Here is a 17976-nt window from a genome sequence, read left to right on the forward strand (position 1 = left end):
ACACGTGACGATAAATTCAATTCAATTCAATTATTCAAGTGGAGAGGTTTAGGGAGGGAATTACAGAGCTTGGCACATGGGCATAGCCAATAACTGCAGAGCAATTGAAATTGGGGATGCAGAAGATGCCAGAATTGGAGGAGGCCTGAGATCCCGGAAAGTGTAGGAGGTTGGAGCTGTGGAGTTTGAACCCATAGAGGGAGTTGAAAACGAGGAGGAAGTTCTATCAATTGAAATCTCCTTACAGCGGGACCTAACCAGGTCAGCAAGCACCTGCCATTGAATACTTTTAAACACAGCAGTCACATGACAGCAGGTTATGGTCCAATAAGTTTATTTGAAATCACAAGTTTTGGAGCGCTGCTCCTTCATCAGGTGAAGGCTTCATCTAATGAAGGAGCAGCGCTCCGAAAGCTTGTGATTTCAAATAAACCTGTTGGACTATAACCTGCTGTCGTGTGACTCCTGACCATGTCCACCCCGATCCAACACCGGCACCTCCACATCTTGAATATTTTTAAGGCAGACATAGGTATTTCTTGTTAGGCGAGAGTGTTATTTATGGACCAGGCCAGACTCCCTCGAAACATTACAAGGAGGAGGTAACTATGCTGGTTGTTTTAAGCAGGTGTACAGTGGATATTCCAGGAGTGATGCAGCTGGCCCAATCACTTAGTTTTAAACAAAACAGAATTTATTTTCAAGATTATCACATGAAACACAAACAAAAAGGAACAGAATAAATCAATCTATCCAAAAATCCAACAGATTATCCCAACTTAATGATGCTGTTCCAAATTCCTGCAACAATCCCCATAAACACCCCTTGGCACCAAAGGTAAAATTAAACACAGGGTCTTACAGGAGAGATGTCAGAGAGAGGGAGGATCGGCATGGACCTGCTTCTTTGGGTCTAGCAGATTCACAGCTTGAACAGTGAACAATCAGACTGCTAAAAAAACCAAACCAAATCAGACCAGAGTAAAGCTGAGCTGGGAGAATTGGCTGCACCCCTTTCATTGTACAAGTTTTTTTTTAACCGATAGCCTTCTGCCTGAAGCGGTATCTGTTAGCTATGATCAAATTGGCCCTAAAACCCATGGGGACGGCAAACACGAGGGGACACAACTCTAAAGTGAGGGGAGATAGGTATAAGACAGATGTCAGAGGTAGTTTCTTTACTCAGAGAGTAGTAAGGGTATGGAATGCTTTGCCTGCAATGGCAGTAGATTCGCCAAGGTTAAGTGCATTTAAGTCGTCATTGGACAGGCATATGGACGTACATGGAATAGTGTAGGTGGGATGGGCTTCAGATTGGTATGACAGGGCAGCGCAACATTGAGGGCCGAAGGGCCTGTACTGCGCTGTAATGTTCTATGTTCTATGTTTTATGTAAACCTAGACTTTTCGAAACCTGCGTCTTTATAACCTCCTGAACAAAATCCAAGGACAACATAACCTTGTTAAAGGAACAGCATGATCACAAGGGAATCAAAGATTTTAGGGATTAGATGGGAATAATGGAATTTGAAACTCAAATGGATCAGCCATGAATGACAGAGCTAGTTTGAGGGGCAGAATGGCCTTCCATTTTGTATGTGAGTGAATGCGACTTGGTGCAAGTTAGGACACAGGTAGGAGAGCATTGAATGAACTTAAGTTTTTACAATTTTTATAATTTATTTAAAGGAATGAAGGAACCATAACAATTGCCTTTTTACCAGGCAAAGGGTCTTCACATTCTGCTGCCTCATTACAAGATGGGGACAACTCAATGCAGAAAAGCACTGGAAATGGCTACAGTTCTTGTAGGATGAAGGTTCATGTGAGAACACCTAAGGTCAGTATAAATGTGTATTCTTTTATATTGACTTACCCAGCAATGATCAAACAGTTACACTGGCTGTATATCATCCACATGAAAACTCATCTTAATGTCTCTCGCCTCATTCCTCTCCTCAACAGTTTACCGTTCCTCCAACTACCGTCTAGTCTCACTGTCACTATTCTCACTCCTGTGCCAGGAGGCTAGGGGAGGCTGTTCATTCCAGACACTTGGACCCACAATCCAAGGAGCGCTACATTGTCAGAGGCGCTGCCTTTCAGATGTGACGTTGAACCAACGGTTAGCCCTTGCGTTGAGTGGGCAGCACGGTGGCACAGTGGTTAGCACTGCTGCCTCACAGCGCCAGAGACCCGGGTTCAATTCCCGCCTCAGGCGACTGACTGTGTGGAGTTTGCACATTCTCCCCGTGTCTGCGTGGGTTTCCTCCGGGTGCTCTGATTTCCTCCTACAATCCAAAAATGTGCAGGTTAGGTGAATTGGCCAGGCTAAATTGCCCCTAGTGTTAGGTAAGGGGTAAATGTAGGGGTCTGGGTGGGTTGCGCTTCGGCGGGTCAGTGTGGACTTGTTGGGCCGAAGGGCCTGTTTCCACACTGTAACGTAATCTAATCTAATCTAATCTAAAGGGCACCTCTACTATTTCAAAGAAGATTGGCAGGAGAGAGAGGGGAGCACACTGTGCTCTCTCCAGCTCCCTGCTCAATAGTTATCCCTCAACAAAGACTTAAATGCAGATTTACTGTGATATCATTATATTGTGGGAACTTGCTGTGCATGAATTTCCTGTGCACAAGGGTAGTCTTTCTACCTTTCAACCAAAACGAATGGCTTTTGAGGAAAAGAGGGTGCAAAATTGAGGAAGATAGATATGTTATCTGGATCAATATGACGAGCTAGTTCTGGGACATATGAATCTGTTACATTGCTGACTTACCAGCGATGTACCCTAATCCGACAGCATTAATTACCTGTACAATGTATTATAAACATCTGTGCTAATGATGCACTCTGTCTTTTTCTCAACAGCCCCAACTTGAAGACCACTGTCCAGTGCCTTTCCAGTCACCTGACATTTGCCCACTACAACTAGCTGCCTCAGGTATCTAATCTCAGTGGGGTGACCGACAAAGTTTCCCACCTTCTGAGATGTTGTAACTTGCATAGTTTTGGAATCAAATAATGATAAAAATACAGTCATATATCAAAGAATATCTCCTCCTCAAGCCCTTCCTCACATGCCCACACCCAACATGTGGTTAAATTACTTTAGTTACTGCCTGACTCAACCTGCAAGTTTACTTTGAGAGAATCCTGGACTAGAACTCCCAAGTCTTTTTGCACTTCAGACTTCTGAATTTTCTCCTGTTTAGAAAATAGCCCATGCTTCTATTCTTTCCCATGTTGCACTGCATCTACCACTCCTTTTCTAAGCTGTCGGAATCCTTCTGCAGCCTTCCCACCTCTTCAATACTATCTGTCCCTTTACCTATCTTTGTATCTATGACCACACAGCAAAGGATCAATGTTAACAGAACCCACCGACAGAAAACAGCTGGATAAGGTCGTTAAAAAGCAGTAAGTTAGTCATTTGCCCAAAACACAACCATTATTAGAGACCAACCAATTTAAAAAGACATTTGAGTTCCCTGTGACCGACGTAAAAGATTACTTTCCAAGATTTCAATTTTACAATTTACACTGCAACAAACAAAGGGCAACATTTCTCAGTGATATGTTTGTAAGCAGCTTATACTGGTAAATTACAGAACAAACCATTCCCTGTTTAGCATTTAAAACCAGCACTAACCTTCTGTTCCACAGTTAGACTTTACATTATCCCTCTGGTAGACATTCAGTTCTTCTGGGAGAAAGTGAGATGCTGGAGAATCAGAGTCAAGAGTGTGTTGCTGGAAAAGCACAGCAGGTCAGGCAGCATCCGAGGAACAGGAAAATTGATGTTTCGGGCATAAGCCCTTCATCAGGTAAGGGCAATTGATGAAGGGCTCTTGCCCAAAATGTCGACTCTCCTGCTCCTCGGATGCTGCCTGACCTGCTGTGTTTTTCCAGTGCCACACTCTCAATTCAGTTCTTCTGGGTTCAGTCATAGAGTCGTAGAGATGCACAGCACGGAAACAGACCCTTTGGTACAACTTGTCCTTTCCAAGCAGATATCCTAACCTAATCTAGTCCCATTTGCCAGCACCGGCCCATATCCCTCCAAACCCTTCCTATTCATATACCCATCCAGATGCCTTTTAAATGCTGTAATTATACCAGCCTCCACCACTTCCTCTGGCAGCTCATTCTATACACATACCACCCTCTGCGTGAAAACGTTGGCCCTTCGATCCCTTTCATATCTTTCCCCTCTTACCCTAAACCTATGCCCTCTAGTTCTGGACTCCATGATCCCAGGGAAAATACCTTGTCTATTCACCCTATCTATGTCCCTCATGATTTTATAAACCTCTATAAGGTCACTCCCCTGCCTCCGACACTCCAGGGAAAACAGCCCTAGCCTATGCAACCTCTCCCTATAGCTCAAATCCTTCAACCCCGGCAACATCCTTGTAAATCTTTTTGGAATCCTTTCAAGTTTCACAATATCCTTCTGATAGGAAGGAGACCAGAATTGCATGCAATACTCCAAAAGTGGCTGAACCAATGTCCTGTACAGCCACAACATGACCTCCCAACACCAATACTCCATGCTCTGACCAATAAAGGAAAGCATACCAAACACCTCCTTCACTATCCTATCTATCTGTGACTACTTTCAAAGAACTATGAACCTGCACTCCAAGGTCTCTTTGTTCAACAACATTCCCCAGTCCTTGAAGACACTTGGTTCCCAGGGGTTTCCTTCTTTTACATTACATTACAGTGTGGAAACAGGCCCTTCGGCCCAACAAGTCCACACCGCCCCGCCGAAGCGCAACCCACCCATACCCCTACCCCTACATTTACCCTTTACCTAACACTACGGGCAATTTAGCATGGCCAATTCACCTGACCTGCACATCTTTGGACTGTGGGAGGAAACCGGAGCACCCGGAGGAAACCCACGCAGACACGGGGAGAACGTGCAAACTCCACACAGTCAGTCGCCTAAGGCAGGAATTGAACCCAGGTCTCTGGCACTGTGAGGCAGCAGTGCTAACCACTGTGCCACCGTGCTGCCCTGATAGAATTATGGTCATCATTAGACTCTCAATTCCAGATTTTTATTAAATTCAAATTCCACTGTCTGCCATTGTGGGATTCGAACTCAGGTCCCCAGAACATTATCTGCATTTCTGGATTAACAGTCCAGCGATAATACCACTAGGCCATTGCCTCCCCATTTGTTACTTTCCTTTCCCAACCTGGCAACATCTGACCTCAGAGCTGTCTATCATAGTGAGAGTTTACCTGACAATATTTCCTCACTCAAACGAAGCACATCTCCCATTTTAACTCTTCATGAAATGGGTCTTTTCAAACCAAACACAAGCTCATACACACTCTCTCTCTCTGTTCTCTTTCTGTCACAGATCTGAGCAGACTGCCCTGTGAAATTCAGGTTATCTTTCAGGAGAACCTTGTTATATGATTCTGCAATAGCTTCCTTTGCTCTTGAAGCCCACCTTCAAAGAAACATGAATCGTATGGACCTTATATCCCAATAGAAATGCTGTTTTGCTGTCCTTAAGCTCCCAATGTGGTATTAAGTGGAGAGTTTAACTTAACTTCATTGCATAATACAATTGTTTCAGGTACACACCTGATAGCAAAGGACTGGGTTACACATATAATAGAGATTAGTGGTGCTGAATGGAAAAAAAAAAGTTGAATCCAGGCCCAACTTTGTAACAAACAACATGAGCTTAAACATAAAAACAGCTCTGATCTTCCAATACCAAATCATTCAGTTGGAAATATTGTGTGTCAAACTCTTCAATGATTCAACAAAGTGTGCTTGGATATATGTGTCTGAGTAAGAACTTTAAGACAAAATAAAAGATACAGGATTTCATTCAGGGCCTCACATTGAAGTGGTTTCAGGATACATAAAAAGAGTTCAAATAAGGATGGTTTGGACTTAGGCGACATTAGTGTGCCCCAGAAACCTGGGTCATAAAGTTTTAGAGATGTACAACACAGAAACAGACCCAAATATTCTAACCTAAACTAGTCCCATTTTCCAGCACTTGGCCCATATCCCTCTAAACCCTTCCTATTCATATACTTATCCAGATGCCTTTGAAATGTTCTAATTGTATCAGCCTCCAACACTTCCTCTGGCAGCTCGTTCCATACACTCACCACCCTCTGCGTGAAAATAGCACCATCCTTTTGCAATAAAAAAAGTGCTCCTGGTAACTTTGTATTTACAGTTTATATTTTAAAAATTTAATCAAGAGACAGAGTTTGATAAAACATTTAATCTAGGAGGAACCCACTCTATTCACTACTGTAGCTTTGGACTTTAATGTTCTGAAATTCCCAGGCCTGATAGGGAACTGCACACACGTGATAACATATCAGTAGATCACGTGATTGTTTGGCACCACAGGTCAAACTGGGTAGTGTAAACTGGAGAATTTACCTGTATTTTTTTGCGAAGCTGTTTATTGAGAACACGAGATATAAGCCTGTTGTATTCTGTATACCAAGAGGTTGTCCAAAGTATACAGCTGAAGGTAAACCACCTTCTGATTGCGCATGGGTGCTTCATCCAGTTTTGAGGAAGCATTGTGCTTTTTTAAGGGACATCAACTATTTGTTAGGCTGATGTGAGAGAGAGAACTGGATGTATCTGCATCCACCAAGACTCTATTGCTTCTGATCTTGAAGCTAGATTTAAGTAGAATCCAGAATAATCTGAAATCCCACCAGAGTTTAAGAGTTTAAAACTTTTAACATCCCACAAGACATTGAATTTGACACAGGCCATCATGCACTATTCCTTCTCTACAGCTGCCAAACCATCCATTCAGAAAGAAGTGCCCAGTATCAAACGTAAAGTCTCTCTGGACCCTCACGTTCGGTTAAAGGTGGATAAACTTGAGTTGGTAAGTGCTTCTTCCCCAAGTCTCTTTCATTTCATCTTGCTCCTTAATGTTTGAAATTACAGTGAACAAACAAATTTGTAATCGGGGATTCAGGGGGAAAAAGCATGACATTTTCTTCATTGCAGTCAGTTCCGCTATAATGCGGTAGTTCCATTCTCATGCAATCCCATGTTATATTTTTAAAAATCATATAATAGCGGCAACATTAAACTAATGGGCCAGAATCGCATTATAACCAGTACATGCTTTAAAACTTTGCGCTATAGAAACCGTGTCCCCAAATCATGTTATAGCGAATTCATGTCAACGAAATGTGCATTATAGCAGAACAACCTGTATTTAGACAGAGGTGGTGAAAAGCAGTTATTAAAATATATGTGTGAAACAATGGAACAAATATTCAAGGCCTTGAATAAGCAGGTGTAGTAATCGTAACCCATTATTTTTACATACATTATTGAACTAATAATGGCTCAGTGGTTAGCACTGCTGCCTCACTGTCCCAGGGACCTGGTTTGATTCCACCCTCGGGTGACTGTTTGGATGGAGTTTGTACGTTCTCCGTGTGTCTGCGTATGTTCCTTCGGGTGCTCCGGTTTCCTCCCACAGTCCAAAGATGTGCAGGTTAGGTGAATTGGCCATGCTACATTGTTCCAGAGTGTTCAGGGATGTGTAGGTTAGGTGCATTAGTCAGGGGTAAATGTAGAGTAATAGGAGAATCGTTGTGGGTGGGTTAGTCTTCAGAGCGTCAGTGTGGACTTGTTGGGCCCAATGGCCTGTTTCCACACTGTAGGGATTCTATTCAATAATTCAGAGGAATTTTCTTTCCACAGGCAAGTCGCTAGAATGTAGAACTTGCCACCACATGAAGTCTGCAAGGTGAACCACATTAAGGATAAGTGCGACCTGGATTTGAGTATACGCTGATAGGGTTAGATGAAGTAAGGTGACAGAAGCATTAATGTGGAGCTTAAGCAATGACATAGACTGATTGGTTTAAATGGTTTATCTGTGCTGTAAACTCTATGTACACTTGTACCATATTGCATGCAGTTTATGCTCTGCTTCAGGTTCTGCTAAGTACATGTTATCCATAAGACTACTCCCTTGCTGTAATTTTGACTGTCATGGTCTGGTCTCTGTGGTAGGCACTAAAGTATCTCGGTCTACATGTCACAGAAGAACGAACGAGGAAACTGAGGCACAGTCTCACAAATGACTCACAGGGAACTGTGGCCTTTGGAGGTAATGATGGACTTGAAATTAAAATGGGTGTTTGGTAGCATTCTCCACTTTTGCACTGCAGTGGGGAAGGTGAGGCAGACGTTTCTGTCGCTGTTATCTGTGTGTATTGATTAATTCCCACTCCCCATTGTGTGTGCATCTGATCTTAACCACACAGGCTGCAAAGGTAAGGGAATCCTTCCCTCCTTCTCCTGAGTAATTAAGGAGAGGCAATAAATACCGACCACATCCCAAAAAATTATAAGAAATAATAAGAATTGTGTCTCCACAGCATTTAAGTTTTGCCTCCTGGCCTGCTCAGTTGTAGTTTGCTATCTCAAAGTGCAGGAAAGGAGAGAGTGAGGTAGAGGGAAAGCCATCTTCCCACCTCAAAGGGACTGAAATCACCTTTTAAAATGGTTTAAAATGTACTTGGCCAGATCATGCCCAGAAAGAGGCAAGTCTCCCCTGCTCAATGTTAACAGCCTCTAGTTCCAGTCCAATTGCAGCTCTGTGCCCTTCCAGCCTTGTCATATTGCAATGAGATAGGTACAGTGTTGAAATATGCCCATTCATTCCTTTGTATAAATAAACTATGCATCGGGATAGTATTAAATTTACTTTATGATGAGGGAACAAGCTAATCAGTCCTGTCCATGCATATATAGGACCCGTTTCACTCATTGCATGATTGTGACATAACTCCCTCCAGTCCCATATCCTCAATTCTAATCTTGTCACACGGCAATATTTATTTTGCAAAAGTGAAAAATCAATGAAGGATTGAAGGATATTGGATTGTCTAATTCCCAAATTTATGTAATCCCTGTCATAGTTTTACAGAGTGGAAAATGCCATCAGGAGAGCTCAGAAACTGGATTTTAATCCGTATGCCATTAAAGTGAGCAGGACTGTAGCAGTAATCGATAGTTTAAAGTAATTGTGTTTCCTTCACTTTTGCTCCAACACGTACAAAAACTGTGGCTGATGAGCTGGGAGATGTGTGCTTGTAATCTGTGAAGAAATGTTTTAAAAGTGGGTAAACATTAGCCCCAGTTTAATTCTTTGTCACGAGGCTTCCTGAAATGGGCTGAATATGGGAGAATGGCCCTTACTTCTCAAACATGATTTACCTCTTCCTCACTTTGTTGCCAGCTGATAATCCTGCAAATCCTAGCCCCTATCCACCACATGTAAGTTACTACAAGACACAACACGGTGGCACGGTGGCGCAGTGGTTAGCACTGCTGCCTCACAGCGCCAGAGACCCGGGTTCAATTCCTGCCTCAGGCGACCGACTGTGTGGAGTTTGCACATTCTCCCCGTGTCTGCGTGGGTTTCCTCCGGGTGCTCCGGTTTCCTCCCACAGTCCAAAAAAAAATGTGCAGGTTAGGTGAATTGGCCATGCTAAATTGCCTGTAGTGTTAGGTGCAGGGGTAAATGAAGGGGAATGGGTCTGGGTGGGTGCGCTTCGGTGGGTCGGTGTGGACTTGTTGGGCCGAAGGGCCTGTTTCCACACTGTAAGTAATCTAATCTAATCTAATATACAACACATCTTCCCTGTTTCTCTGCTACCCATATTCTGCTGTCTTCCACTACCCCAACCCCAAACACACAGATGCATACCACAGACACACATACATATAGACATACACTTGGACGCATACACACAGACGGATACATACACAGATACATGTGCGTGCGCACACACACACACACACAAACATGCAAGCACACACACAGATATGCATGCATAATGCATTTACACATGCACACAAATACAGACGTGCATACACACATCCAAATACAGACAAGCACAAGCTGACACATAGACACACACAGACATACAAACATGCACGTGCACATGTGCACACAAACACACACATGTGCGCATACACACAAACACACAAACAGAGGGAGCACTACATGTGCACATATTCTCGCACACACTCGTGCACACTCTCCCAGGCACACAAACACATGTGATTACACTGTAAACCAGATGAATTAAGTGATATCAAAGTGGGGGAGAGGAGTAAAACTCTCACTCCAACCCTCTTGTGGTGGGAGGAGCTGAGGCCAGGCCTTGGGGGTCTCAGCCACTACAAGGACAGAGAAGAAGCTGCATTTTCTGACAAGTTTGCAATTTGACTTCTACTGACGGAGTTGCTGGTTGGTAAAGAAGTATTTGGCTGAGCAATAACATTGAGTGAACTTTGTAGATTTTGTGCAGGCAGCGAGAATAACCTTGCCACAGGAGCTGGAGGATGTTGGCCTAAGTCAAAGCCCCCTGATGTTTTCTCCTCATGAAATTGCAAACCTTCTGGATACAACAGCTTTCCAATCCCCGGTAAGACAGGTACCTTCACCAGTCTAGATGTCAAACTCTGGAAATCCCTCTCGAAACCTTACCTCCACTCTCTCCCCTTTAAAGATGCTGGTTCAAACCTACCTCTTTGACCATATGTTACCACCTGTCCTCATGTCTCCGGTAGCACCTATTACTCGCTTGTGCACTTTGGTATCATTGTAGTTCTTATCATTTAATTCAAGGAAAGTTTGAATTTAACACTCACCAAACACAAAAAAAGCTAGAAAACCAAGTTGCAAAGGTAAAAGTCACACAACACCAGGTTACAGTCCAAAAGCTAGTGTGCTTCCAATTAAACCTGTTGGACTATAACCTGGTGTTGTGTGATTTTTAACTGAGTCCAACACTGGCATCTCCAAATCAAGTTGCAAAGGAGATACAGGAGAAAGTGAGGACTGCAGATGCTGGAGATCAGAGCTGAAAATGTGTTGCTGGAAAAGCGCAGCAGGTCAGATGGCATCCAAGGAGCAGGAGAATCAACGTTTCGGGCATAAGTCCTTCTTCAGGAAGAAGGGCTCATGCCCGAAATGTTAATTCTCCTGCTCCTTGGATGCTGCCTGACCTGCTGCGCTTTTCCAGCGCCACATTTTCTGCAAAGGTGATACAAACAGTAACAGAGAGATATTGATAGGTTAAGGAAGTGGGCAAAATGTTGGCACCTAGAATATAATGTGAGAAAATGTGAAGTGATTCATTTTGGAAGGGAGAACAGAAGAACAATTTAAATGGGGACATAACTGCAGAAAGCTACCAGGAACTTGGGGACATTTGTGCACGAAACACAAAAAGCAGCAGGTAGTCAGGAATTGTAATGGAATGTGGGCCCTTATTTCTACAAGAGTAGGGATGTCTTACTGCAACTGTACAAGGTGCTGGGGAGTCTGGATTTGGAGTCCTGTCAGCATGTTTACTCCCCCTTATTGTTTCATTGAAGATATTGTTTCATTGGAGGCAGTTCAGAGAAGGTTCACTCGGATGATCCCTGGAATGGAGGGATAATCTTAGGGGCAAAGGCTAAACAGCTTGGAACTCTACTCACTGAAATTTAGAAAAATGAGAGGTGATTTGATTAAAAAATATACAGGGCTTGACAGAATAAATGCTGAGAGAATGTTTCCCCTCATGGAGAGTCTGAGACCAGAGGGCACAGTTTCAGAACAAAACGGGCACCAATTTAAGAGGGAGATGAGGAGGCATTTCTTCTCTCAGAGAGTTATGAGTCTTTGGAACGCCTTGCCCCAGAGAGCTGTGAGGGCAGAGTCCTTAAGGTGGAGATAGATATATTCTTGATCAGTCAGGGAATCAAGGGTTACAGGGAAAGGGCAGGACTGTGGACGTGAGGAATGTCAGATCAGCCACAATCCTATTGAAAGACCTACACTTAATTCTTACAGTCTTCCGGTCACCAGGGATGGCAGGCCAGAGCTTAATTCTTGAACTTTGGAATAAGACAATGTTTTTTTACAGTTTTCCTCCTTTGCTCTCTAAATTTTAGATCTTTAGTTCCAATACCTTCCACGACTCTGAGAACATAGACCACCTACAGTCAGAAGTAACTGAACTACGTCAGGAGATTAAGAAATTGAAGGTGAGGTCTATTTTGCAGAGGATGTGGTATGATGATATTTAATATCCTGTTGTTAAACTGTTTGACTTCAGCAAGCACGATTAGTTTGGTGAAAGGTCTTGCATTAGTTATGACTCTTAATATTGTGTTTGAATGCTACGTTTATCTCACTTACTGATTTTCGTCAGTACATAAAAGTGTGTAGAAGCGTGTCCCTGCATACCATGAACTTATTCATGTTCATAAGAAGGCGATAATGTTTATGATAAACACAGAAGGCTGTGAATGACTAATTACTCAGAAAATCTTACAGTCAGTCTATATTAAGAAGGGATTATTGTTACATGATTCAGACAATGTTAATCAGCGTAATAATCTGATCACAATTGTGATCAATTGTGGTTGTCTGATTCAAATCTGTATTAAAAGGGATCTACAATCGCAGAGTCATGGAGATGGATAATCTGTAATGTTTGCATGGCATTGATAGCTAATTGCGATTTTACTTTTCCCGTGGCATTTCCATTTATTGAAATTTCTTTGCAGCCCCCTTCTTACATCATAGTATTTGTCCTTCCTCTTTATGAACTGTTACAGTCCCACTCTTAATCCCCCTCCCACTGCCTCACTGGGAAGATTGTGATGTCAGTATTTGAGCAGATGATTAACTTATTCCTTTTTAACTGCTCACTCTGACTGGTCTCTACTGGGCGAGGGTGGTTTAAAATCAATCCTCTCATGCTGTTCAATGCCACTGGACTAGTAATCCAGAGGCCGAGGTTCATGTTCTGGGGCAGTTCAGTGGCTCAGTGGTTAGCACTGCTGCCTCATAGCGCCAGGGACCCAGGTTCGATTCCAGCCTTGGACGACTGTCTGTGTGGAGTTTGCACATTTTCCCCATGTCTGCGTGGGTTTCCTCCGGATGCTCTGGTTTCCTCCCACAGTCAAATAATATGCAGGTTAGGTTGATTGGCCAAACTAAACTGTCCAGGGATGTGCAGGCTAGGTGGGTTAACCATGGGAAAATCCTGCAGTATAGGGTGGGTCTCGGTGGGATGCTCTTTGGACAGTCTGTATGGATTAAATGGTCTGATTCCACACTGTAGGAATTCTATGACACATAGGTTCAAATCTCACCATGGTTGCTGGTGGATTTTATCTGTAATTCAGGAAGTTTGGAATTACAAAATTTAAAACAGAGACCATGAAACAATTTAAATAATGTAAGAATTTGCCTTTCATGATCAATAGACCATTTCACAACTATGAGATTTTGAACTCATTCTGGGGAAATACATCAACTAATTGGATACAGCGAAATATTCCAGAGAGCCATGAGTTAAATACCCAGATTATCCACTTTAATCTACTTTATGAGAGATAACAAGTGACTGGGAACGGAAGGCTTGAGTTATATGGGGAGGCTGGATAGGTTGGGACAGTTTTCACTGGACCATACGAGGTAAAGGGGTGGCCTTATGGAGATTTATAAAATCGTGAGGGACATAGATAAGCTGAAGGGCAGGTGTATTTTCCCTAGAGTGGGGGTATTTCTAGACTCGGGGGGCATATTTTTAAGGTGAAAGGAGAAAACTTTTAAAAAAGACATGAGGGGCAACATTTTTACACAGAGAGTGGAAGTAGTGGATGTGGTTATAGTTGCAACATTTAAAATACATTTAGATAAATACATAAATAAGAAATGCTTGGAGGGATAAGTGTAGGCAGGTGGGATTTGTTTAGTTTGAGATAATGATGGGTATGGACAGGTTGGACCGAAGGGTCTGTTTCTGTGCTGTGTGACTCTATGACCAAGATGCAGGGAAAACCCCTGTTCTCCTTCTCCCTGTGTCACAGGTTCTGTTACATACAGCTCAGGGTTTGTTGGAGCTTAAACCTGTTCATTCATCGATCAGTTGATAGTTCAATATCTGGAGCAACAATTCAGGACCTCTGACCCTTAAAGTCCTTTCTTGCAATCACAGGCTGTTATCAGGGAGATGGAAAAGGACAAGAGAGCGCTGGAAGAGGATCTGCAACAGATCAATCAGGTCAGTGTGGCCTCCTGCTGGGATAATGCAACATTAAGCATTGAATTGAATTGAATTGAATTGAATTGAATTTATTGTCACGTGTACCGAGGCTCAGTGAAAAGCTTTGCCTTGTGAGCAATACAGGCAGATCACAGAGTTAAGTAGCATAGATAAGTAAATAATAGGTAAGCAGCGGCAAAAACAAAAACACAGGTACAGGTGGATGTTAAGAGTTTGAGAGTCCATTCAGTATTCTAACAGCAGTAGGGTAGAAACTGTTTCGAAACCGGCTGGTGTGTGTGTTCAGGCTTCTGTACCTTCTCTCTGATGGTAGAGGTTGTAGAAAAACATTGCCAGGGTGGGATGGATCTTTGAGAATGCTGGCGGCCTTCATTCTGTGGGGGGGAGGTTCTGGGAACAATGCAGGGAATTGAACTGCAAGTGGCTCACCACGTTGCCAGCCCGGTTCCCTGTCTGTGCTCTGTCCAGAATGTAAGGGTGAACATCACCGCCCATCCCTGAAACCGTGCGCTGCTTGTTTAGCTTCGACCCCCAGCAGCCTGACTCTCTGCTTCCGGATCCCACAGAAAGCCACAGCCACTGCTGCGGAAAACAGGATGCTGCAGAACAAGCTGCGCATGAGCAGAGCAGCCCAGCGTGGAGCCCACTCTGCTGAGCAGGACTATGAGGAGGCTGTGCGTCTCCTGGAGGCCGAGATCCTGGACCTCAGAACCCAGCTGGAAGGAAAGGCACAATGTCGTTCTGCAGAGTTCAGCAAGGTGGGTGATGTACTGAATGCTGTGGTGTAAAACATATGGCCTGGTAGCAATATTACCAGTCTGTTAATTCAGCAATGCAGGTAATGCTTAATGCAGGGGCCTAAGTTCAAATCCTACTATGGTACAGTGTGAAATCAAAATCTGGAATTAATGATTGGGTTGGGGGAAACCCCATCTGGTTCACTAACATCCGTCAGTGAAGGAGACTATGTCCCTAGCTGCTCTGGCCTACGTGTGACTCCAGACCCACAGCAACGGGCATCAATGGGGATTTCACCAGTTTCCTCATTCTCCTTCCCCCACCTTATCCCAGTTCCAACCTTCCTACTCGGTTCTGCCTTCATGGCCTGTCCTACCTGTCCCAACTATCTGCTCCACCCTCCCCTCCGACTTAGCACCTTTACCCCCACCTCCATCTACCTACTGCACTCTCAGCTACCTTCCCCCCAGCCTCACCGCCCCCCCCCTCCCATTTATCTCCCTACCCCCTCAGCTCACAGCTTCATTCCTGATGAAGGGCTTTTACCCGAAATGTCGACTCTCCTGCTCCTCGGATGCTGCCTGACCTGCTGTGCTTTTCCAGCACCACACTCTCGACTCTGATCTCCAGCATCTGCGGTCCTCACGTTCGCCAGAGCAATGGTGTTGACTCGTAACTGCCCTCTGGGTAATTAGGGATGGGCAATAAACGCTGGCCCAGCCAGCGATGCCCACATCCTGCGAATGAATTTTATAAAATAAATGGGAAGGTGAGCTTCATTCACCCAGCTATTTTACTGGGACTGGAGTCCAGGCTAATGGATGTCCTACCGGGCAACAATATCCGTTACCAAGGTGATGAAGGAGCTTGCGATATCCTTTGCATGACACATCCTTCTGCAGCTTCTAGTCTCCCCAGTTGGTTTGTGAGATGGGATTGCCTGAGTCTGGAGACAATATCAATCCATTACCATAGAGGTGATAGCTTCTGTTTTGAGATGCACATTACTGAGGCTTTTCTGGTGCAGTGGTAATGTCCATACCTCTGAGTCAGGAGGCCCTGATTGAAGTCCCACCTGCTTCAGAGTTGTCTCATAACAGGGTTTGACTCAATAGTATCTAAAAGAGTAGATTAGTGACCATTGTAAAGTAAATCAGTTGATCTTTGACTGTGGGTGGCATGGAGACCCAGTGCTTAGCCCTGCTGCCTCACAGGGACGTGGGTTCAATTCTATCCTCGGGCGACTGTCTGTGTGGGTTTCCTCTGGGCGCTCCAGTTTCCTCCCACAGTCCTAAGATGTGCAGGTCAGGGTGAATTGACAATAGGAAATGGCCCATAGTGTTCAGGGATGTGCAGGCTAGGTGGATTAGCCATGGGAAATGCAGGGTTACAGGGATAGTGTGGGGGTGTGAGTCAGGGTGGGAAGCTCTCTGGAGGGTCGGTGTGGACTCAATGGGCTGAAAGGCCTGTCTCCACACAGTAGAGATTCTATGATTCTATTGTTGAATTCTGACTCACAAGGATCAACATTCCTAATTTTGTGGGTTTATTCAACAAACGTGCAGTTTGTTTTGCAAGATTAAATGAAATAGAAATGATTGCACTTTGAGATAATAATGAAATATGAAACCAAACCAAGGCTCCATTCATTGCTGGGTGCAAAGGAACCTATAGCTTTGAAGAGTGCAAGGGAGTTACTCTGACCTCCCAGACAGTATCCATCGGCCACGCAAGTTAGCCACAGTATAACAGGCAGCCTTACCATTACCACATTCACTTGTCACTTTGCAAATCCATCTCGCTGAAATGCCAGACGTTTGCCAGTTCCCCTGATGCTGACATTTATAGAGTCATAGAGATGTACAGCATGAAAATAGACCCTTCGGTCCAACCCATCCATGCCAACCAAATATCCCAACCGAATCTAGTCCCACCTGCCAGCACCTGGCCCATATCCCTCCAAATCCTTCCTATTCATATACCCATCCAGATGCCTTTTAAATATTGCAATTGGACCAGCTTCCACCATTTCCTCTGGCAGCTCATTCCATACACGCACCACCCTCTGAGTGAAAACGTTGCCTCTGAGATTCTCATTTATATCTTTCCCCTCTCACCCTAAACCTATGTCCTCTAGTTCAGGGGTCCCCCACCCCAGGGAAAAGACTTTGTCTATTTACCCTATCCACACCCCTCATAATTTTATAAACATCTATAAGGTCACCCCTCAGCCGCCGACACTCCAGGGAAAACAGCCCCAGCCTATTTAACCTCTCCCTACAGCTCAAAGCCACCAACCCTGGCAACATCCTTGTAAATCTTTTCTGAACCCTTTCAAGTTTCACAACATTTTTCCGATAGGAAGGAGACCAGAATTGCACGCAATATTCCAACAGTGACCTAACCAATGTCCTGTACAGCCACAACATGACCTCCCAACTCCTGTACTCAATACTCTGACCAATAAAGGAAAGCATACGTTAGGCCTTTTTCACCATCCTATCTACCTGCGACTCCACTTTCAAGGAGCTATGAACCTGCACTCCAAGGTCTCTTTGTTCAGCAACACTCCCTAGGACCTTACCATTAAGTGTATACATCCTGCTAAGATTTGCTTTTCCAAAATGCAGCACCTCGCATTTATCTAAATTAAACCCCATCTGCCACTTCTCAGCCCATTGGCCCATCTGATCAAGATCCTGTTGTAATTTGAGGTAACCCTCTTCACTGTCCACTACACCTCCAATTTTGGTGTCATCTGCAAACTTACTAACTGTACCTCTTATGCTCACATCCAAATCATTTATATAAATGACGAAAAGTAGTGGACCCAGCACCCATCCTTGTGGCACTCCACTGGTCACAGGCCTCCAGCTGAAAAACAACCCTCCACCACCAAAGGTCTTCTACTTTTGAGCCAGTTCTGTATCCAAATGGCTAGTTCTCCCTGTATTCCATGAGATCTAACCTTGCTAATCAGTCTCCCATGGGGAGCCTTGTCAAATACCTGACTGAAGTCCATATAGATCACATCTGCTGTTCTGCCCTCATCAGTCCTCTTTGTTACTTCTTCAAAAAACTCAATCAAGTTTGTGAGACATGATTTCCTACATATTAAGCCATGT

The 17976-nt window shown here is 44.0% G+C and overlaps 1 protein-coding gene across 6 annotated transcripts in view; it reads left to right on the top strand.

Moving 5' to 3' along the window:
- Positions 1 to 17976, top strand: part of LOC122560847 (syntaxin-binding protein 4) — a 136150-nt gene that overhangs the window by 92792 nt on the left and 25382 nt on the right. For all 6 annotated transcript variants that reach the window (XM_043712009.2, XM_087997664.1, XM_087997665.1 and 3 more), the window contains 8 exons: positions 1690 to 1840; positions 2870 to 2942; positions 6803 to 6897; positions 8046 to 8142; positions 10344 to 10471; positions 11988 to 12080; positions 14045 to 14110; positions 14680 to 14871. In XM_043712009.2, coding sequence (XP_043567944.2) covers positions 1690 to 1840; positions 2870 to 2942; positions 6803 to 6897; positions 8046 to 8142; positions 10344 to 10471; positions 11988 to 12080; positions 14045 to 14110; positions 14680 to 14871 — 895 coding nt within the window. The remainder of the gene's footprint in view (positions 1 to 1689; positions 1841 to 2869; positions 2943 to 6802; positions 6898 to 8045; positions 8143 to 10343; positions 10472 to 11987; positions 12081 to 14044; positions 14111 to 14679; positions 14872 to 17976) is intronic.

Source organism: Chiloscyllium plagiosum, unplaced genomic scaffold, assembly GCF_037043375.1.
Source record: "Chiloscyllium plagiosum isolate Xiang-an unplaced genomic scaffold, Cpla_swu_hap1 HiC_scaffold_20, whole genome shotgun sequence".
Classification (NCBI taxonomy): domain Eukaryota; kingdom Metazoa; phylum Chordata; class Chondrichthyes; order Orectolobiformes; family Hemiscylliidae; genus Chiloscyllium; species Chiloscyllium plagiosum.